Raw genomic sequence first — 23,245 nt, 5'->3', positions numbered from 1 at the left:
ATGGAACAAACTATGCTCTTGACATCTCAAAGTTGCAACTTTCCAACATTCCTACGTGAGTGTTCCCTAAGCATATACACAAATAATATAAACTAACAGCCAAAACTTCGCTCTCTGAAGCCACTACCTATAAGTTTCTAGTCCTAATCATCTCCAACCCTTCTGATTTCCTCCTGCCCGTTGACATTAACAGCAAGTTGTCAAAGGAGAAGGAACACTGGCCTCTGCCAGTAATATACCCAAAATGAGGTTCTCATCATTGGGATCAAGTGTCAAAACAGGAGGTTCCAACAGCCGGGGCATGGCCTGAGCATCCCAAATGATATTGTCCTCCCAGCGTCCATACACCAGATCCTCATTGTCAATGGGAAAAATGGAGTACCAAGGTTTGTCATCATCAAGAGTGGCTGCAAAACCTAGTCAAAGTGCAAGGAGGAAACAGTAACAGAGAAAACATTTATGCCCCTTTCAATCAAGATTCTGGCAAAGATAAAAAGAGTTACTCATGTTAGTAGAGTGAGTTTAGTGGAGTTACTCATGTGTCCACTGAAAAGGAACCTACACAGTGTATTTCTCATTTTAAAATAATGTTGCAGGCTGGGCGCAGTGGCTCACACCTGTAATCACAGCATTTTGGGAGGCTGAGGCAGGTTGATCACTTCAGGTCAGGAGTTCAAGACCAACCTGACCAACATGGAGAAACCCCATCTTTACAAAAAATACAAAAATTAGCTGGGTGTGGTGGCACATGCCTGTAATCTCAGCTACTCGGGAGGCTAAGGTAGGAGAATCACCTGAGCCCAGGAGGCAGAGATTGCAGTGAGCTGAGATCGTGCCATTGCACTCCAGCCTGGACAACAAGAGTGAAATTCTGTCTCAAAAAATAAATAAATAAAAATAAAATAATGTTGCAGTCAAAAATGTCCATTGCAATACTGTTTATAATAGTTGAAATTTAAATAGCCTAAATGTTTAAGGAATTGGTTAAATTACAATAATAATTAATATGGTAAAGTATGCTAAAAATAAATGGTAATAAATTGTATTAACAAATGCAACATGTATCGGTAAATTATGAAACATTCGTAATAATACACAACCCATACAGTGGGCAGAATGGAAGGGAAAAAACCTATTTCTTAGGTTTTAAAAATCAGACATTTTTGTATCCGGGTGCAGTGGCTCACGCCTGTAATCCCAGCATTTTGGGAGGCCAAGGCAGTCAGATCACTTGAGGTCAGGAGTTCAAGACCAGCCTGGCCAACCTGGTGAAACCCCTTCTCTACTAAAAATACAAAAATTAGCTGGGCACAGTGGTGCACACCTATATAACCCCAGCTACTCAGGAGGCTGAGGCACAAGAATCACTTCAATCTGGGAGGCAGATGTTGCAGTGAGCCAAGATCGCGCCAATGCATTCCACCCTGGGCGACAGAGACTCGTCTCAAAAAAGAAAAAATTTTGTTTTTCCTCCAAAATACAAAAGTAATCCAGCTTTCTATGTTTATATAGTCTGCTTTTTTTCATTTACACTAATAGGATATCATATATGTTGTTTCGTATCTTCTTTCTTTCCATTTAAAATGAGTTTCTCAAGCCAGGCGTGGTGGCGTGCACCTGAAGTCTTGGCTACTCGGGAGGCTGAGGCAGGAGGATCGCCTGATCCCAGGAGTCCAGCCTGACCAACAATAGCAAGACTCTACCTCTACAAAAAATAATAATTTAATTAAAATAAAATGAATGAGTTTCCCATGTCATTCAACATTTTTATAAAGAACTCTAAATGACATGAAAATATTTATGTGGCTGGGTGGGGTGGCTCTTGCTTGTAATCTCAGCACTTTGGGAGGCCGAGGCAGGAAGATCGCTTGAGTCTAGGAGTTTGAAACCAGTCTGGGCAACAAAGTGAGGCCCTGTCTCAACAATAAAAAATAAAAAATGAAAGAGAGAAAAATATTTATTAAGTGAAAAGCACAGAATGCAAAACTGTACATACAGAAATGAGCTCAACTACATACACACACAGAACACTGAAAATACACCAAAAATTAACAGTTGATAATCTCCAGATAGATTACCAGTGACTTTTAACACTATACTGTATTTTCAAAGTTTTTTACATTAATCATGGCGTACCTTAAAAAAAAAAAACCTATTTAAGGAGAAAAAAAGGAAACTAGAATTCTAAATACAAAGGGACTTGGGAAACAAAAATATACTATAAAGTACTGTTATAGTTCAGAAAGATCTGTAACTTCAGGCCAGGCATGGTGGCTCATGACTGTAATCCCAGCACTTTGGGAGGCTGAGGCAGGTAGATCACCTAAGGTCGGGAGTTCGAGACCAGGCTGACCAACATGCAGAAACCCCATCGCTACTAAAAATACAAAATTAGCTGGGCATGGTGGCGCATGCCTGTAATCCCAGCTACTCGAGAGGCTGAGGCAGGAGAATCGCCTGAGCCCAGGACGGAGAGATTGTAGTGAGCTGAGACTGCGCCACTACACTCCGGCCCAGGCAACAGAGCAAGCAAGACTCTGTCTCAAAAAAAAAAAAAAAAAAAAAAAAAAAAAGATCTTTATCACATGTTTTTAAGAAACCTGAGTCTGGCCTAGCTTCTTCACAGGGCAAAAAATTACATGGACTATCTCCCTCCAGGTTGAGCATAAAATAAAAATTACAGGGACTAGAATTAGGCCTCAGATCCTAAACATTTCACTATCTCTTGGCAGCTCAGAACATCACAGCCAGCCGGGCGTGGTGGCTCACACCTGTAATCCCAGCACTTTGGGAGGCCGAGGCGGGTGATCACCTGAGGTCGGGAGTTCGAGACCAGCCTGACCAACATGGAGAAACCCCATCTCTACTAAAAATACAAAAATTAGTCGGGCGTGGTGGCGCACGCCTGTAATCCCAGCCACTCCAGAGGCTGAGGCAGGAGAATCGCTTGAACCCGGGAGGTGGAGGTTGCAGTGAGCCGAGGCTGCACCATTGCACTCCATCCTGGGCAACAAGAGCAAAACTCTGTCTCACAAAAGAAAAAAAAAAAATCACAGCTAAGCCTACTTATGGTGACTAAGATTAAGGGCAGTATCTGCTAGACATAGCTGGCACAGAGGCACACCTTGCTGAACATTGTAAGCCATCGCATTCCTAGTCATGCTAGAAGGAAGCCAGCCCGCCAGGCTTGCACGCTGAGGTTTTGTCCCTTTGTGTTTGACATCCTCCCCATCCCAGATGATATCATCCTCCCAATGCAGCTGTGTCACCATCAGGAAGTTTTCATCAGCCAGAAGATCAGTGCCATTGTTTTCCTCAAGTTTCCTAAATTCCTGTGTAAGTAGGGAAGAAAAAACACATCCTTGATTGGTCACTGGTCAAAGTTTCCACTCCAAATTCCACATTAGAGATACATCAGACACATTGTAAGTGGTCCTTTACTTGAAACAACCACCTGGTAACGGAGGAATATTTGCCTCTTCCCACTCCTAGTCTGGCACAGCACTCATTTCACAAACAGAATCCTTAGAATAGGACCTAGCTACCAGGGTGATATACCATACCAAATAAAAGGCTGAGACACCTCAATCTCCCACCAAAGAAACCCTACCACCCAGTATCTCCCCAATTAAAAAGTAAAGTTAGTAAAAGTAATAGGACCTGAGTACATTGATTCCTTTCTTACATACCAGTGTTGCTCACCTCTATCATTCTAGATTTTATCACAGGTTCATGTTCTGTCTTTCTCAGTTTGAAGCCATAGTCAAACCCACTGCCATCTTCAGGGACACCCAGCATATCATACCACAGTCGGGCAGGCCCATAACGCCACTCAGCCACTCTTGGTTTGGTATCTGTCACTTTATCTATATCTCCAGTTGACTGGGAAAATTTGGACTCCACAGGAGCCATCATTGTGATCTGCAACAGAAGAAAGTAGAGCAGGGAGAATTTCCTGATCCCAGATGTCCTAAAGCTATAGAGAGTTAACAGTCAGGAGGGGAACTTAGAGAAACTGAGGATGATTTACCTGGAGTTAGAATGTAAACAATGGAGATGTATCATAGCACATTCCGCTTATCAATCAAACCTTCTTATTCAGCAGCATATCACCATCTACCCCTCTCATCCCCGCCTACCCCACCAAACATTTTTCTTTTACAATAGGGAAGGGGCAGCCGCTGAGATTGAACCCATGATTACTCATTGAAAATTAGCACAGAATTCTATCTGCTATGATGTTATTTACAATTTAGACATAAACTAGGGAGAATTCATTGAATTCATTTGTTCCTCTCATAAGCCTTAATCTCAGGTCTCTATTTTGCCTACTTCATCATCAGAGAGACACTGCTCTGGAGGTGGTGGTGGAGCGTAGTCGTAGTTCCACAAAGACTTCTGGCTGACTTCTGATTCTACTGAGCATTCCACCTCCTGGATCTGCTCTTCCTGTATCAGCTCACGGTGCTTCTTCTTCCTCTTTCTCCGAGCACTCCGCCAAACAGATGGGACATTCTTCCCTGGTCCAAAAAGACGTAGAAAGCGTAACACCTAGAACACAGAATACATTACTATGACACAGACTCAAAGTCAGATAGGAAAACAGCAGCATCTGGGCCTGAAAACTCCCTTGAGAGATCTATTCAAATGTGGGGAAGAAACAAAGGAGTGTCGCATTCAGACTTATAATGTCTAAGAAAGAAGCGTTCCTTAATAATTTGGACTAGTTCTTTTAAGATAACAGAGATATTTCCAACGAGAACTGCATAAATCATTTACTATCAATATATACAACTTTAAAAAAAAGACCTAATACAGTGTGAAGAGCTCTTATATAGCCAATAATATGTCACTGAGTAATGAAACCCCATTCCATACTCAGCATCTTAACAACAAAACTCATTATTTGGAAGAGGTCAGTGGTTTGCAATCTGAGCATTCTCCATAGAATGTACCTTTCCAGGTCGAAATTCTGGAAAAAGTTCTGTGACACTTGGCAACAGCTTGGTGGCATCATGCTGCATAATCCCAGCCAATGGAAGGGTCAGCTTTCCATCCTCAGATTCTGCCTGTGTTGCTTCCTGAGGTCCCATCTCAGATTCTGAGTCAGAGGAACTACTGAAGTCCACTTTCTCTGAGGCCAAAGAGGAAGGGGCAATGATGGAGGGCAAGATGATGCCTTCTCCATTTTCAGACACTGCAACAAGGAAGAGAAACCCCTTTGGCATGTAACTGTGAACATATTTCCTCGAATTCCGCAAACATCCACTTTAGGCTATACACATGGCTCAATGCCAGGAGATATAGGCCCAAGCACCCAAATCATAATACTAGTATGCAACCCAGAAAACTCATTCTGACTAGTTATCTCCCATCATCCCCCAACTCACCACGTACCTGGTACCCTAGGGTTGTGATGAGAAAACAAACACTATTACTATGTTTACTACTTTTGGTTTTTTTTTTTTTTTTTTTTTTGAGACAGAGTCTTGCTCTGTCACACAGGCTGGAGTGCAGTGGTGAGATCTCAGCTCACTGAAACCTCTATCTCTCAGGTTCAAGTGATTCTCCTGCCTCAGCCTCCTGAGTAGCTGGGATTACAGTCATGCGCCACCATGGCTGGCTAAATTTTTGCATTTTTAGTAGAGATGGGGTTTCACCGTCTTGGCCAGTCTGGTCTTGAACTCCTGACCTCAAATGATCTGCCTCCACCTCCCAAAGTGCTCGGATTACAGGTGTGAGCCACCACGCCTGGCCCTACTTTCTGTTAAGTAACCAATATTGTAACCAATGTTGTGACCAATAGCAAAATTATGTAATACTTTATACCACTCAGGTAGTCCTAGTTCAGAGACCCATGAGCTGGAGAATTTTTTTAAGCCCACGGGACAACATTAAGGTTCTTTGGCATAAATAAGATCTATAAAACAAAGTTAACAGCTGACATTTAGCAGACTGTTAAAAGAAATGGCTTAAAACTCCAACAGGAAGAATTTAGGTTAATACAAGCCTCAAAATACAGGAGGTCAAAGACACTGCTCTTCCCCAGTTTTCAAGCCTAGGACAGTTACTGTTATAGGAATAGGTAAAATAAACACTGAAGACTCTACCAGCCTTGAAATCTCTGAATATCTGGTAGTTGACACTATCTTATTTATCAACATTCCAGGGCACCTTCCTAATTTAACCACTTCATTTAAAATAAAGCCATCTAAACAAGTAGTTTCCAAATACCAGTATACAGATCAATTGTATCACAAATTACTTAAGAAACTCTTTAAGATTCCTGGGTTCGGCAGGCAGCAGTGGCTCACGCCTGTAATCCCAGCACTTTGGAAGGCCAAGGCGAGTGGATCACTTGAGGTCAGGAGTTCCAGCCCCTACTCTGGAGGCTGAGGCACGAGAATCACTTGAACCCGGGAGGCGGAGGTTGCAGTGAGCCAAGATCGTGCTACTGCACTCCAGCCTGGGCAACACAACAAGACTCTTTCTCAAAAAAATTTTAATTAATTTAATAAAATTAAATTCCTGGACTCTACCCAAGATCTTCTGAATCAGGCTCAAGGGGTAAAAGTCACGTATTTGTTTTTTTTTTTTTTTTAAAGACTCTAAGTGATTCTGACGGGTAGCCAGATTTGAGAACCACTGACTAAACTATTTCTTGAGCACATGTTAAAATACTGTTGCCAAATGTTTTAAAAGTAAAACTTCCCTTTAATACTAAAATTTGAGATTGTATGAATTATTTCTAGAAGTTTTGTCCTTTCGTATAAGCTTAAGTTTGTCCCTTATGTGTGTGCCACAAGCCTGGGCTTATGAATGGAAACTTGCTCCTAAGACAAAAGTAGACAATCTCTACTTACCACCGGTAATAGCATCCTGGTCCTTATCCTTCTTCATTGGTCCCGGGGGTGGAGGTGGAGGAGGCATCAACTTGCAATCAATGTCTTCACAATCAGCATCATAGTCATCTTCATCATAATCTAATAAAACCAAGAATGTGATCTCCTCAATATCCAAAATATTATACAACCGCCTTAAGCTTCCTTGCCACTCAAATTTTTTTTTTTTTTTTTGAGACAGAGTCTCGCTCTGTCGCCCAGGCTGGAGTGCAGCAGCGCAATCTCGGCTCACTGCAACCTCTGCCTCCTGAGTTCAAGTGATTCTCCTGCCTCAGCCTCCTGAGTAGCTGGGATTACAGGCATGTGCCACCACGCCCAGCTAATTTTTGTATTTTTAGTAGAGACGGGGTTTCTCCATGTCGGTCAGGCTGGTCTCGAACTCCTGACCTCGTGATCCACCTGCCTCAGCCTCCCAAAGTGCTGGGATTACAGGGCCACTCAATAATTTAAAGCACCACATGAAGCACTATGCATATCCCTTAAGAACACACAAGTGAAAAAAGCAAGGTGAGGGCCAGGCATGATGGCTCACGCCTGTAATCCCAGCACTTTGGGAGGCCAAGATGGGCAGATCACTTGAGCCCAGAATTTCAAGACCAGCTAAACAACATGGAGAAACCCCATCTCTACAAAAAATACAAAAATTAGCTAGGCGTGGTGGCACACGCCTGTAGTACCAGCTACTCAGGAGGCTGAGGTCGGGGGACAGTTTGAGCCCGGAGGTCAAGGCTTTGATGAGCAGTAATCGTGTGACAGAGCAAGACCATGCCTCAAAATATTTTACATATATATCTGAAACGTAGCTTTAGCCTTCAGAAAGAGATGACATCACAGTGCAAGTCAACTGCTATAACATGTATAATATCTCATACAAGATATGATGGCTGGGCATGGTGGCTCACGCCAGCACTCTGGGAGGCTGAGGCAGGCAGATCACCTGAGGTCAAGAGTTCGGAGACCAGCCTGGCCAACATGACAAAACCCCATCTCTGTCAAAAATACAAAAACTAGCCAGGAGTGGTGGCATGTGCCTGTAATCCCAGCTACTTGGGAGGCTAAAGCACAAGAAGCACTTGAACTGGGAGGTGAAGGTTGCAGTAAGCCAAGATTGTGCCACTGCACTCCAGCCTGGGTGACAGAGTGAAACTGTCTCCAAAAAAAAAAAAAAATCATACAACATATGAAAGCATTTCCAAGAGCTGCTTGAAACCTTTGCTCCCCTCCTGACCATATCTTTTTTAGAATTTTCATACTGGGCCGGGCACAGTGGCTCGCACCTGTAATCCCAGCACTTTGGGAATCTTCTCCCTCTGTCAATTTCCCATAAGACTGGTCTTTCTTCTCATCTCTCAAATGAGAGATGACACACTTTTTCTATCTATCATCTGCAGTTTATTACTCTTTTCACTGCCCTTTAACCATTGGCATCACTCAAGACTTCGTCCTAAAGACTCTGCTTTTATTCCCCTATACATTCCCTACTCCCTTTCTCAAGAATCACCTTCACCTAGATTAAACCCAAATCTACATATGCGGCCCTAATTTACCTCCTCTACAATTCCACGACTCTTCTGCTTCCTAAGGAATCTTTCTACTCAGATATTTAACAACTGTACCTTATAAAAACACTGAAATATCCTTTATCACTTTTAAATTCCCTATCAACATCACATCCATATGCATTTCCCAGCTTATGACTTTAGTCCACTGTCTCCTTCATCAATCTTGTAACCCCCAATATACATTTATCCAATTGATCATTACAAATAGTAAGTATAGGGCCAGTGAGGTGGCTCACACCTGTAATCCCAGCACTTTGGGAGGCTGAGGCGAGCGGATTGCCTGAGCTCAGGAGTTCAAGACCAGCCTAGGCAACATGGTGAAACGTACTCTCCACTAAAATTCAAAAAATTAGCTGGGAGAGGTGGCACGGGCCTGTATCCTAGCTACTCAGGAGGCTGAGGCAGGAGAAACGCTTGAACCAGGGAGGCAGAGGTTACAGTGAGCCGAGATTGCGCCACTGCACTCCAGCCTGGGCGACACAGTAAGATTCTGTCTCAAAAAAAAAAAAAAAAAGTGGCCAGGTGTGGTGGCTCATGCCTGTAATCCCAGCACTTTGGGAGGCCAAGGCTGGTGGATCACGAGGTCAGGAGATCAAGACCACCCTGGCTAACACTGTGAAACCCCATCTCTACTAAAAATACAAAAAATTAGCCCGGCGTGGTGGCGGGCACCTGTAGTCCCAGCTACTCGGAGAGGCTGAGGCAGGAGAATGGCGTGAACCTGGGAGGCAGAGCTTACAGTGAGCTGAGATCGCGCCGCTGCACTCCAGCCTGGGTGACAGAGCCAGATTCCATCTCAAAAAAAAAAAAAAAAAAAAAAAAAGTAAGTATAGCAACTTCCTACTATTAAACTTCCATTGTGTGCCAGGCATTTCTAGCTGTTTTATGTATAATCCTCCCAATAACACTTTAAAACGGGAATTATCCTGAGATACGGAAGAGACTGAATTTTAAGTGACAAAATCAGAATTCAAGCCTGGTTTAACAACAAAGCCTACACTCTTTCCAACACAATTCCTCACTCACCAAGCCCTGTATTTTATTTTTTTTTTTTGAGACGGGGTCTTGCTCTGTTGCCCAGGCTAGAGCACAGAGGCTCAATCATAGCTCACTGCAACTTCCAACTCCTGGGCTCAAGTTATCTTCCCGCCACAGCCTCCTGAGTAGCTGGGACTATAGGCAACCAAGTCCTACAATACGTTATCAGTATCTTCTAAGTTTGACCCTAGCTATCTTTTTTTTTTTTTTGAGGCGGAGTTTTGCTCTTGTCACCCAGGCTCGAGTGCAGTGGCATGATCTCAGCTCACTGCAACCTCTGCCTCCTGGGTTCAAGTGATTCTCCTGCCTCAGCCTCCCAAGTAGCTGGGATTACAGACATGTGCCAACACACCCGGCTAATTTCTGCATTTTTAGTACAGACGGGGTTTCACCATGTTGGTCAGGCTGGACTCGAACTCCTGACCTCAAGTTATCCGTCCACCTTGGCCTCCCAAAGTGCTGGGATTACAGGCGTGAGTCACCACGCCTGGCCTGACCCTAGGTATCATTTTCTACAACTGTCGCCCTACCTCGGACCTTAATAACTTTACATCTCTAGCCTGCAAGAACAGCCTGCAAGTTGGTGTCACATTCACTCTTTTACTAATCAAAACCCCAGAGCGACAAGTATCACTCTTCTAAAGCCTCAGAAAGGGAAGCCTCTAAGACTATAAGCTAGCAAAGCAGAAAAAAAGGAAAGCCAACTAATATTTACAGAGCATTTACCATAATATTATACTATGTGCTTTTACATCATGTGATAATGAACTTAAATTCTCACAAAAGTATTGCTATTATCACCTTTACTATAGACAAGAAAACTGGGGGATTATTACAAATGAGAAATCCAAGCCTCAGAGATTCAGCAACCTGCTCAGGGTCACACTAAATATGGAGTTGGAATTTGAATCTATGACACTCTAAGCCTAGGACACTTTGACTTCAAAGTCCTTTTCTTTTCATTATACCATCCTGCCTCTCACTCAACAGTCTATGTTGGTTTACAATTCCTTATGTCATCAAATCCCAAGTAATGCATACATAAAGGTACTGTGAAATTGCTATATCCTTGGTTCTTGCTATTTGGCAGCATGTTTTCTACTACTTTCAAGAAAACCTACTGGCTAACTCCCCCCTCCACACAACTACTTGCTTATTTCTAAGTATCTCCAAACCTTTAGACAAGCCATGTTTCTAAACCAAAATCCCGTGCTGCTCCTTCTCCACCAAACCTTGCCTCACTTTCAAAATTTTACTCAAAATTCACCTCCATGAAAGCTTTATTAGCAATCTATACCCACTTCCAATTATTCCAAAGAAGCACCCTTGTAAACCAAACCATGCAAAAGAGCCAATGCCAAGGAAGGAAAAAGCTAAGGGTATAGGTGAAGGCACCCCTAGAGGACAAGAGAACTTAGAAATGAGCATCCCAGAGTACTGAGATTCTATCAAATGTAGCATCCTCCTTTTATAGGAAGTTAGCTCATAAAACTCACCTAGGGAAACTCCCAGCCTTTTCCTTACCATCCCTAGTCAAGACAACAAACACAAACCTGGAAATTATAACTTCTACTGAAAATAACTGCCACCATCTCCCTCTAGTCAGGTTGCTCAAAAATGACAGCTATTGACTTACCTATTCTTGCAGCCCATCAAAACTAAATGTAACACTCTATATACAGAAACATGAGCTCATAGGTGGTTTGTCTTACTATGAATAATTGTTCTGCATTTGTTCATGTCATCTTCCCCACAAGATAACAATATCCTTAAAGGCAGGGCTTATATCTTCTATTTTTCATGGGTTACTTTTTGTATATGCAGTACAGTTAATTCTTTTCATATAAGGAGCACTCAAATCCATAAGCTGTCCCGAAAAAACTAAGTTCAAGTATTTACCAAGGTTTTATCTACATTTATCAGCAGCCTGAAATCTAGTTCAAAGAGGTGGACGATGAATAAATAACGAGCAACTTCACATAAAAGTTTCAAGCAGGCCAGGCAGAGTGGCTCACACCTGTAATCCCAACACTTTGAGAGGCAAAGGTGGGCAGATTACCTGAGGTCAGGAGTTCGAGACCAGCCTGGCCAACATGGCGAAACCTCATCTCTACTAAAAATACAAAAAAAATTAGCCGGGAGTGGTAGCGCACGCCAGTAGTCCCAGCTACTGGGGAGGCTGAGGTGGGAGAATCACTTGAACCTGGTAGGTGGAAGTTGCAGTGAGCCGCGATCGCACCACTGCACTCCAGCCTTGGTGACAGAGACAGACACCGTCGGGTGGGGTGGGGTGGGGTGGGGGAGTGTCAAGCAGTGAGAGGTATAACAGGGCAGTGCAAAGAATGAAAAAAAAAAAAAAGTTGTTTTTTATTGGTTTTTTTTTTTTTTTTTTGAGACGGAGTGTCTCACTCTTGTTGCCCAGGCTGGAGTGCAGTGACACGATCTCGGCTCACTGCAACCTCCGCCTGCCGGTTTGAAGCAATTCTCCTGCCTCAGCCTCCCGAGTACCTGGGATTACAGTCATGCGCCACCACGCCTGGCTAATTTTGTATTTTTAGTAGACGGGGTTTCTCCGTGTTGGTCAGGCTGTCTCAAACTCCCGACCTCAGGTAATCTGCCCGCCTCGGCCTCCCAAAGTGCTGGCGTGAGCCACCACGTCCTGCCTTAGTTCATTGTTTATGTATGACGTTGTATCCTTCTTGAACTATCAATTCCTTAAGGGCAAAAACTGAATTTGTTTCATAGTTTCCAACTTTGAAGTGTATCTCACAAACCCTGTAGGTATTCAAATACGAGGTGACAAGAAAGCTACTTGTCATTAACCAAGAATTCATGACTGAACAGTATGAGGAATAACCACATGAGTACAGTTAAGACTGGCCAGAACACAAAAAAACATGGCAGCTACTTGGAACTGACCTGACAAAGGGAGAGGAGCCAAAGCAAAGGCATAGAGAGTAGAAACAATGGCAGACAGCGGGTATGGAAACCAGAGCCCAAACTGGACTATACAGCAGGATAATGCACTGGAATGTTCAAGCCAATACACCAAAGAATCACCTGAGTGGCAAAGGGGCTGCAAGCTCCCCATCGTCTGCTGGTATCTTCGGCTTTCATCTTCTGCCACCTCGTTGATGTCTGAATAGTCCACAGCATCTTCTGTACTCCTAACCCACCCTATGAAAAAGCAGGGAGAATCGCAACAGTAAGTAGCCCTCACTCCCTCAGATAATTCCCATTTAAAAGTACACATACAGGCTGGATGCGGTGGCTCACGCCTGTAATCCCAGCACTTTGGGAGGCCAATGCGGGCGGATCACCTCAGGTCAGGAGTTCGAGACCAGTCTGACCAATATGATGAAACCCTGTCTCTACTAAAAATACAAACATTAGCCGGGCGTGGTGGTGCGTGCCTGTAGTCCCAGCTACTCAGGAGGCTGAGACAGCAGAAATGCTTCAACCCGGGTGGCGGAGGCTGCAATCTGCCCAGATCACCCCACTGCACTCCAACCTGGGAGACAGAGCGAACTCCGTCTTACACACACAAAAAAGTACCTATATAGTACGTGGCTAGCCTCCTCCCCCGCCTACTCCCCACAACCCAGACTTCACCTTCATCATTTACCAAGGCACCGTCAGTCCCGGTCAATTCTTCATTTGCCGTGAGTTCAGTGATCAGGCTGCCCAGCCCCAAAGCCCCCAAGCCTGCCAAGTGCTTCTTACATTCCTGAAAAAGGGACAGCACCAGAGTCGAAGATAACAACTAAACCTACCACTCCCACACCACAGGGCTTATTTCCCTGGTCCACGACAAAGTCACAAATCCACATGAAAAATGACTGTGCAGTGTGCCAAAACAAGCAACACGTTCAAGAACTGTAATATACATCTACCAAACTCCGCATCGATCAGATCTTTATTAAAGCACCACAGCCGACTGCGTCGCCCACACTTTAAAGTATAATACTACAAGAGAAAACCAATCAAATAACTACTGCTAAGACTGAACGAGGCCGGGCGCGGTGGCTCACGCTTGTAATCCCAGCACTTTGGGAGGCCCAGGCGGGCGGATCACAAGGTCAGGAGATCGAGACCACAGTGAAACCCCGTCTCTACTAAAAATACAAAAAAAAATTAGCCGGGCGTGGTGGCGGGCGCCTGTAGTCCCAGCTACTCGGAGAGGCTGAGGCAGGAGAACGGCGTGAACCCGGGAGGCGGAGCTTGCAGTGAGCCGAGATCGCGCCACTGCACTCCAGCGTGGGTGACAGAGCAAGACTCCGTCTCAAAAAAAAAAAAAAAAAAAGACTGAAAGAATGGAACGGTCGTTCTCGGAACCAGGGCCGAGGCAGGGAGATCAGTGGGATTGGAGGCGGCGAGGCGGGGCTCTTTCGGGCCCTGTTTCGCATGCGCCTGCGGCACAGGAAGGGCCACAGCGGCCGACAGCTTTACTCCTCAAGAAAACGGGCTTAAGTGAAGGCAGGGTAGTTTCACTAGGGCTCAGGACACTATTTCACGGAAGTCAGTGAAGACGCTGGGAGAACCACCTAAAAGGCGCACTGGAACCAGGAGGCCTGCCCGGGTGCTAGGAACACCCCATTGTACTAAGCCTGGGGCCGGAACCAAACGAGCGGGTGGCAGGTCCTGTCCAGTCCTCTGGCTCTATAGAGCCATCTCAGGTCAGCGATGTCAGAGGGGCAGGCAGTGTCAAGAATCTCCAAGCAGGTGGGAAGCCATCTCAGTAGGCGAAACGAGCATGTGTCCTATTGTCTGGTCGGCAGAGCGCTAGCTCCAAAGCCACCATTCCTTGCGCCCCTGGCCCCGGGCTCGCCTCGCTCTCTTCTGCCCACCCTCCCCAAGAACTGATCACTCCCACGCCACGTTGCTCCCGCACCCATGAGGACGGGATCCTCCACCCCGGCGTTAGCTGTGCCCTGTTCTCGCTGCCTGAGCACCCTCTCCTTTCCTCCCTGCACCTCCTTCCTCTGCTTAGCCGCAACCCCCCCAGCCCTACTCCCACGCCCACCCCCTCACATCATCCAAGACGCTTTCCCCCTCCAGCTGCCCGGCTCCATTGATGTTGCCGAAAAGGAAACCCGCTAAAGAAAATGGGCCGCCTCCAGTGGAATCTTCGTCGCTATCCGTGTCTGACATGATGGCGGCAGCAGTGACGGTAGCTGCTGCCCGCAGCAGCAAATCGCAGCCGGGTCCCATAGACCGGAAATAAAACAACAGTCGCCCAGAAGTGACTTACTGAACTCCCTTACCCTACCAGCCTCTACCGGAAGCTGAATACAGAGAGGGAGGGGAGGGGAGGGGAGGAGGAAGCGGGGAGAGGGGAAGGGGGCGGAAAAAACCCGGAAAGACCGGCTATCCTAAGAGAAAGAAGTGACTACTTTACTAGCGGCTTTTGATTCGACGCTACGGGATCAGGAGGATGGATATGTGGAAAGTGGTTGGTCAAAGAAAATATTCAGTCCCGCCCGCTCCCACTGCTCTGCGCGCGAGCTTTCTCACGGCACCGAATTAGAGCAGCGGCTCTTCCTCCAATCAGAAGGAGCTGCTCGGGTCACGTGGCTTACGATCGGGCAACGTCGGGTTCCTGTGCCACAATACCCGGAAGTAAGGATAAGAGCCGGTCTTTGTGCTGCCTGCAATTTCACCGCTGCGTCCCAAGGAGAGACTTGACGTAAATTATACAGGCATTCGCCAGCTATGCAGGTTACTTGTTTTGAGTTTACATTTTTCCCTAGAAATTGGTTTTTTGACCGGGCGCGGTGGCTCACGCCTGTAATTCCAGCACTTTGAGAGGCCGAGGTGGGAGGATCGCTTGAGCCCACGAGTATGAGGCCAGCCTGGACAAGAAAGCGAGACTCCATCCCTACACAAAATCAAAAAAATTAGCCTGATGTGGTGGCCAGTGCCTGTAGTCCCAGCTGTTGGGGGGGTCTGAGGTGGGAGCCAGGAGTTGGAGTCTGCAGTGACCTGTGATCGGGCCACTGAACTCCAGCCCGCCTCAAAAAAAATATTTGTTCCCCCAACGTTTTATTTCGGAAAATGTGAAAGTTTAGTAAAATGAACAGCTGACCCCTCACCTAGACTCACAATGGTTAACATTTTGCTAGGATTTTTGTTTTTCTAAACCATTTACGGGCATCTTGTTCTTCACTCCTAAAAATAAGCATCTTAACTGTGGAACAAAAGTACCTTTATCACATCTTTAGGAAGTAAGTCAATATTATTTAACGAAGAGTCCGCACTTAAATTTCCCCAGTTGTCCTAGTTGGGACATTTTACGGGGTTTCGTCATGTTGCACAGGCTGGTCTCAGACTCGGCTCAAGCAATCTGCCCGCTTCAGCCTCCCAAAGTGCTGGGATTACAGGCATGAGCCACCATGCCCGGCTTTCACCTTGCTTTTTTCACTTATTATGATAATATAGACAAATAATTTCTATACCACATCATAGCACTCTTCCTCATTCTCCCTTTTTTCCAATCTAGGATCCATTCACGTTTCATGCATTATATTTGGTCATATTCTTTAGTCCAGAATCCACCTGCCTTCTTGTTTGTTTTTCATGACACTAAATATTTGGAAGAATCCAGGCAAGTTGTCTTGAAAACATTCCATGATCTGAATTTCTAATTTCTCGTTTCCTCTTTTTTTTTTTTTTTTTTTGAGACGGAGTCTCACTGTTGCCCAGGCTGGAGTTCAGTGGCGTGATCTCGGCTCACTGCAAGCTCCGCCTCCCAGGTTCACGCCATTCTCCTGCCTCAGCCTCCCAAGTAGCTGGGACTACAGGCGCCCGCCACCACGCCCGGCTAATTTTTTGTATTTCTAGTAGAGACGGGGGTTTCACCGTGTTAGTCAGGATGGTCTCGGTCTCGATCTGCTGACCTCGTGATCCGCCCGCCTCGGCCTCCCAAAGTGCTGGGATTACAGGCGTGAGCCATTTTTTTTTTTGAGACGGAGCCTCACTCTGTCGCCCAGGCTGGAGTGCAGTGGTGTGATCTCGGCTCACTTTAAGCTCTGCCTCCTGGGTTCATGCCATTCTCCTGCCTCAGCCTTCTGAGTAGCTGGGACTACAGGCGCCTGCCACCAAGCCTGGCTAATTTTTGTATTTTTAGTGGAGACGGAGTTTCACTGTGTTAGCCAGGATGATCTTGATTTCCTGACCTCGTGATCTGCCCACCTCAGCCTCCCAAAGTGCTGGGATTACAGGCGTGAGCCACCACGCCCGGCCTTTTTTTTTTTTGAGAGGGAGCCTCTTGCTCTGCCTCCCAGGATAAAGTGTTGTGGCGCAATCTCGGCGCCACCACCCTCGGCTAATTTTTGTATGATTAGTAGAGACGGGGTTTCGCCATATTGGCCACGCTGATCTCGAACTCCTGACCTTGTGATCTGCCCGCCTCAAGTGCTGGAAATTACAGGAGTGAGCCTCCGCGCCCGGCCCAGGTTAAATATTTTATCAGCCATCAGAAGGTACGCTGTCAAATACAGTGTTGTCCTAGTATTGGTGATGCTAAATGTCATCACCTTGATAAAGTAGTCACTACCAGATTGCTCCATCACAAAGGTACGATTTACCCTGTGTAATTACTAAGTAATCCACAGATACTTAAGAGATTGTGTGAATATTCTTTTTTTTTTTTTCGGTCTTTTGGTACTGAGCCCATCCTTCTGCAGAATAAATTGTGAATATTCTTTTCCCCATTGACCTTGCACCCAGTGTGGTTTTAGCATTCATTGATGTCCCTTGCCTAAATCAGTTATATTGGGAGAATGCAAAAGGTTGATCTTTCTTTTTCTTTCTTTTTTTTTTTTTGAGAAAGTCTCACTCTGTCGCCCAGGGTGGAGTGCAGTGCTGACCTCCTTCTCCCGGGTTCAAGCGATTCTCCTGTCTCAGCCTCTTGAGTAGCTGGGACTATAGGAGCATACCACCGCACCCGAATTTTTGTATTTTTAGTAGACACGGGGTTTCGCCGTGTTGACCAGGCTGGTCTCGAACTCCTGACCTCAGGTGATCCACCCGCCTTGGCCTCCCAAAGTGCTGAGATTACAGGCGTGAGCCACTGCGCCCAGCCTGGAATGCTTTTTAATGTACTTTATGGTAGTTATGTAGCGGCCTGCGCAGTGGCTCATGGCTGTAATCCCAGCACTTTGGGAGGCCGAGGCGGACAGATCACCTGAGGTCAGGAGTTTGAGACCAAGCTGGCCAACACGGTGAAACCGTATCTTCACTAAAAATACAAAAAAATTAGCCGACGCAGTGGTGCACATCTGTAGCCCCAGCTACTTGGGAGGCTGAGGCTGGAGAATCTCTTGAACCCGGGAGGTGGAGGTTGCAGTGAGCCGAGATCGTGCTACTGCACTCCAGCCTGGGCAACAGAGCGAGACTCTGTCTCAAAAAAAAAAAAAGTTATTTAGTACAATATATTGTCTCTTGGATGCTTGTGCTTGAGGAAAAGCAGACTGAATAAAGGTAGAGGCTTGTAGGATGTGGAAGGAGACTTCAGGTCCTATAAATATAAAAGATAACTTTTTTTTTTTTTGTAGAGACAGAGTCTCACTATGTAGCCCAGGGTGGTCTTGAACTCCTGAGCCCAAGCAATCCTCCCGCCTCGGCCTCCCAAAGTGTTGGGATTACAGGTATGAGCCACCACACCTAACCTAAAGATACCATTCTTTTTTTTTTTTTTTTTTTTTTTTTTTTGAGATGGAGTCTTGCTCTGTCGCCCAGGCTGGAGTGCACTGGCGCGATCTCGGCTCACTGCAACCTCCGACTTCCGGGTTCACACCATTCTCCTGCCTCAGCCTCTCGAGTAGCTGGGATTACAGGCGCCCGCCACCGCACCCGGCTAATTTTTTATATTTTTAGTAGAGACAGGGTTTCACTGTGTTAGCCAGGATGGTCTCGATTTCCTGACTTCGTGATCTACCCGCCTCGGCCTCCCAAAGTGCTGGGATTACAGGCGTGAGCCACCGTGCCCGGCCAAAAGATACCATTCTTGATTCAAAACATGGTTTCATATATTCACATTGTTTGGTCCAAACAGTAAAATAAAAAGTTTTTAAAAAATAAAAATAGGCTGGGCACGGTGGCTCACTCCTGTAATCCCAGCACTTTGGGAGGCCCAGGCAGGCAGATCACCTAAAGTCAGGAGTTTGAGACCAGCCTAGCCAACATGTTGAAACCCCATCTCTACTAAAAATACAAAAATTAGCCAGATGCGGTGGTGGGCGCCTGTAATCCCAGCGACTCGGGAGGCTGAGGCAAGAGAATCGCTTGAACCCAAGAGATGGAGGTTGGCAGTGAACTGAGATCGCGCCACTGCACTCCAGCCTGGGCAACAGAGCGAGACTCTGCCTCAAAAAAAAGTTATTTAGTACAACATATTGTCTCTTGGATGCTTGTGCTTGAGAAAAAGCAGATTCAATGAGAGGTAGAGGCTTGTAGGATGTGGAAGGAGACTTCAGGTCCTATAGATATAAAAGATAACATAATATTCTTTTTTTTTTTTTTTTTTTGGTAGAGATAGGGTCTCACTTTGTAGCCCAGGGTGGTCTTGAACTCCTGAGCTCAAGCAGTCCTCCCGCCTTGGCCTCCCAAAGTGTTGGGATTACAGGCATGAGCCATCACACCTAACCTAAAGATACCATTCTTGATTCAAAATATGGTTTTATATATTCACACTGTTCTGTCCAAAAAGTAAAATAAAAATTAAAAAAAAATAAAAATAGACTGGGCACGATGGCTCACTTCTGTAATCCCAGCACTTTGGGAGGCCCAGGTGGGCAGATCACCTGAAGTCAAGAGTTGGGACCAGCCTGGCCAACATGGTGAAACCCCGTCTCTACTAAAAATAGAAAAATTAGCTGGATGCGGTGGTGGGCGCCTGTAATCCCAGCGACTCGGGAGGCTGAGGCAAGAGAATCGCTTGAACCCAGGAGACAGTGGTTGGCAGTGAACCGAGATCACGCCACTGCACTCCAGCCTAGGCAACAAAGCAAGACTCCATCTCAAAAAAAAAATGTTTTTAAAAATAGGCCAGGCACAGTGGCTCACGCCTTTAATCCCAGCACTTTTGGAGGCCAAGGCAGGTGGATCACTAGAGGTCAGGAGTTCAAGACCAGCCTGACCAACATGGTGAAACCCCATCTCTACTAAAAATACGAAAAAATTAGCTGGGCGTGGTGGCACATGCCTGTAATTCCAGTTACTTGGAAGACTGGGGAAGGAGAATAGCTTGAACCCAGGAGGCAGAGGTTGCAGTAAGTGGAGATTATGCCACCGCACTTCAGCCTGGGCAACAGAATGAGACTCCATCTCAAAAAAATTTTAAAAAAATGGTTTTACATAAATTTACCTTGTGACCGAACAATTTCACTCATAGTTTTCTACCCAAGAGAATTAAAACATATGTCCACACAAAACTTGGTACATGTTCACAGCAGTGTTAATAATAGCCAAAAAGTAGAAACAACCCAAATGTCCATCAACTGATGAATAGATAAGCAAAGTATGGGATATCCACATAATGGAATATCATTCAGCAATAAAAAGAAATGTAACCAGGCAGAGCGGCCAGCACTTGTAGTTCCAGCTCCTTTGGAAGCTGAGGCAGGAGGATCGCTTGATCTCAGGAGTTCAAGATTTAGCGTGGTATGACTGTGCCTGTGAATAGCCACTGGACTTCGGCCTGGGAAACACAGCTAGACCCCATCTCTTAAAAAAAAAAAGAAAGAAATGAAGTACTAATGCATGCTACAAAATGAATGTGCATTGAAAACATCTAAAATGAATGAAGTAAGTTACAAAAGACCATATGTCATATTTCATTTATATGAAATACCCAGAGAAGACATCTATAAAAGAAAGTAGACTAGTTTGTCTAGGGCTAGAGGTGGGAACTGAATGAGGCATCTTTTTGGGGTGATAGAAATATTCTAAAACTGGATCTTGGGGATGGCTGCACAACTAAGTAAATGTATTAAAAAGTATTAAATTGTACACTTGAAATGGGTGGATTTTATGTTATGTAAATTATACCTCAATAAAGCTGGGTTTGAATAAGAATACATGGTTCTTTCCTTACAGGTGCACCAGCGCTACACAATTACCAGCCAGAATTAGTCAATTTTTATAACAAACAGAAGGATATTTTGCTGAGATGACTGGAAGAGGCAAAGCACGTTAAATGATGTCTTATCTTTACAACTCCAGCCCCTAGTGTGGTAATGCTTGTAACATAGTAGGAGCTTAATAATTATTTGCTGAGGCCAGGCGCGATGGTTCATGCCTGTAATCTCAGCACTTTGGGAGGCCTAGGCAGGTGGATCACCTGAGCTCAGGAGTTCGAGACCCAGCTGGGCAACCTGGTGAAACCCCATCTCTACTAAAATACAAAAATTAGCTGGGCATGGTGGCTCACACCTGTAGACCCAGCTACTCCGGAGGCTGAGGCATGAGAATCGCTTGAGCCTGGGAGGCAGAAGTTGCAGTGAGCCGAGATCACACCACTGTACTCCAGCTTGGGCTACAGAGTGAGACTCAAAAAAAAAAAAAACAGATGGAGTCTCAAAAAAAAAAAAAAGTCTAGACAGGATCTAGTTTCAGGCACTAAAAAGGATAACACATCAGTTTGAAAAGAGCCCCTATCAGAGCAATATGAATTCTGCTAAAATTGAAGCAAGAACATCAAATTTATGTTCAAGTTTGGGTGAAAGAATGGTGAAATCATTGGTGCTTCATGAAAAGTTTATGGGGACAATGCCATAAAGAAATCAGCAGTTGGCTGGGTGAGGTGGCTCACTCCTGTAATCCCATCACTTTAGGAGGCCAAAGCGGGTGAATTTCTTGAGGCCAGGAGTTCGAGATCAGCCTGGCCAACATGGTGAAACCCCGCTTCTACTAAAAATACAAAAATTACCCGGGCGTGGTGGCACAGGCCTGTAATCCCAGCTTCTCGGGTGGCTGAGGCAAGAGAATCGCTTGAACCCAGGAGGCAGAGGTTGCAGTGAGTCAAGATTACGCCACTGCACTCCACCCTGGGTGACAGAGCGAGACTTGGTCTCGAAAAAAACAACAACAGAAAGCGGTTTACAAATAGATAACTCATTGTAAGAAGGGACAAGACAATATTGAAGATGAAGCTGACAGCCGCAGACCATCTATTTTTTTCTTTTTTTTTTTTTTTGAGGCAGGGTCTGACTTTTTGTTTTTGTTTTTGAGATGGAGTCTTGCTCTGTTGCCTAGGCTGGAGTGCAGTGGCACAATCTTGGCTCACTGCAACCTCTGCCTCCTGGGTTCAAGCAATTCTCCTGCTTCAGCCTCCCGAGTAGCTGCGACTACAGGCACGCACCACCATGCCCGGCTAATTTTTTAAATTTTTCTTTTTTTTTTAGTAGAGACAGGGTTTTGCCATGTTGGCCAGGCTGGTCTTGAACTCCTGGCTTCAAGTGATCCACCCACCTCAGCCTCCCGAAGTGCTGGGATTACAGGTGCGAGCTACCACACCCAGCCCTGAGACAGGGTCTGACACTTGTCCCCCAGGCCCGAGTGCAGTGGTCCAATCTCAGCTCACTGCAACCTCTGCCTCTGGGGCTCAAGCCATCCTCCCACCTCAGCCTCCCAATTACTGGGATTACAGGCACACATCACAACACCCAGCTAATTTTTGTATTTTTTGTAGAAACAGGGTTTCGCCATATTGCCCAGGCTGGTCTCTTAACTCTTTCTTTTTTTTTGAGACAGAGTCTCGCTGTTGCCCAGGCTGGAGTGCAGTGGCGCCATCTCGGCTCACTGCAGGCTCCGCCCTCCCGGGGTTCACACCATTCTCCTGCCTCAGCCTTCTGAGTAGCTGGGACTACAGGCGCCCGCCACCTCGCTCGGCTAATTTTTTGTATTTTTAGTAGAGACGGGGTTTCACTGTGTTAGCCAGGATGGTCTCGATCTCCTGACCTCGTGATCCGCCCGCCTCGGCCTCCCAAAGTGCTGGGATTACAGGCGTGAGCCATCATACCCGGCCTTTCCTCAGTTCATTATGTAAAAAAAACTGCATTTAACGTGGTTAAATTCTCAGGACCCTCAGTTTTTTCAGGATGGACTAAATTGCTGGTATCATTGCTTATGAAAGTGTGTTGGCTGGGCGCGGTGGCTCATGCCTGTAATCCCAGCACTTTGGGAGGTCCAGACGGGCAGATCACCTGAGGTCAGGAGTTCGAGACCAGCCTGGACAACACTGTGAGACCCCGTCTCTACTAAAAACACAAAAATTAGCCGGGTGTGGTGGCACATACCTGTAATCCCAGCTACTTGGGAGGCTGAGACAGGAGAATCACTTGAACCTGGGAGGCAGAGGTTGCAGTGAGCTGAGATTGCACCACTACACTCCAACCTGGGTGACAGAATGAGACTGTGTCTTAAATATTAATACATAAATAATAAAAATTAGCTTTCCTAATAACTCAGGACCTACCCGTCTAGGAATAAACCGTCCTAGCCATGAGAGATCAGACAAAACCTGGAACCAGAGACTCATTTTCTTCTAAAGTGCTTTCTCCAAAAAAATTTTAAAAATAAAAAGGAGGGGCCAGGTGCGGTGGCTCACGCCTGTAATCCCAGCACTTTAGGATGCCGAGGCGGGCGGATCACGAGGTCAGGAGATTGAGACCATCCTGGCTAACACGGTGAAACCCCATCTCTACTAAAAATACAAAAAATTAGCTGGGCATGGTGGCAGGC

General features: G+C 45.7%; 1 protein-coding gene across 12 annotated transcripts in view; it reads right to left on the bottom strand.

Annotated features, from left to right (window-relative positions):
• Nucleotides 1-14,935, bottom strand: part of TAF1 (TATA-box binding protein associated factor 1) — a 96,366-nt gene extending 81,431 nt beyond the window's left edge. For 4 of the 12 annotated variants that reach the window (XM_055268535.2, XM_055268532.2, XM_055268533.2 and 1 more), the window contains exons 1-9: nt 14,534-14,831; nt 13,115-13,229; nt 12,563-12,679; nt 6,864-6,983; nt 4,956-5,197; nt 4,333-4,551; nt 3,703-3,921; nt 3,125-3,332; nt 240-416 (exon numbers count right to left, since the gene is read on the bottom strand). In XM_055268535.2, the coding sequence (XP_055124510.1) occupies nt 240-416; nt 3,125-3,332; nt 3,703-3,921; nt 4,333-4,551; nt 4,956-5,197; nt 6,864-6,983; nt 12,563-12,679; nt 13,115-13,229; nt 14,534-14,713 (1,597 nt within the window). In that variant the 5' untranslated portion in view covers nt 14,714-14,831. Of the gene's footprint in view, nt 1-239; nt 417-3,124; nt 3,333-3,702; nt 3,922-4,332; nt 4,552-4,955; nt 5,198-6,863; nt 6,984-12,562; nt 12,680-13,114; nt 14,495-14,533 lie in introns of those variants that run through there. The other 8 variants (XM_055268534.2, XM_055268537.2, XM_063634352.1 and 5 more) reach the window with 7 other exon arrangements.
• Nucleotides 14,936-23,245: the final 8,310 nt, after the last annotated feature.

This window comes from Symphalangus syndactylus, chromosome X (assembly GCF_028878055.3).
Source record: "Symphalangus syndactylus isolate Jambi chromosome X, NHGRI_mSymSyn1-v2.1_pri, whole genome shotgun sequence".
Classification (NCBI taxonomy): Eukaryota; Metazoa; Chordata; class Mammalia; order Primates; family Hylobatidae; genus Symphalangus; species Symphalangus syndactylus.
This window is presented reverse-complemented; position numbering and strand designations above follow the sequence as displayed.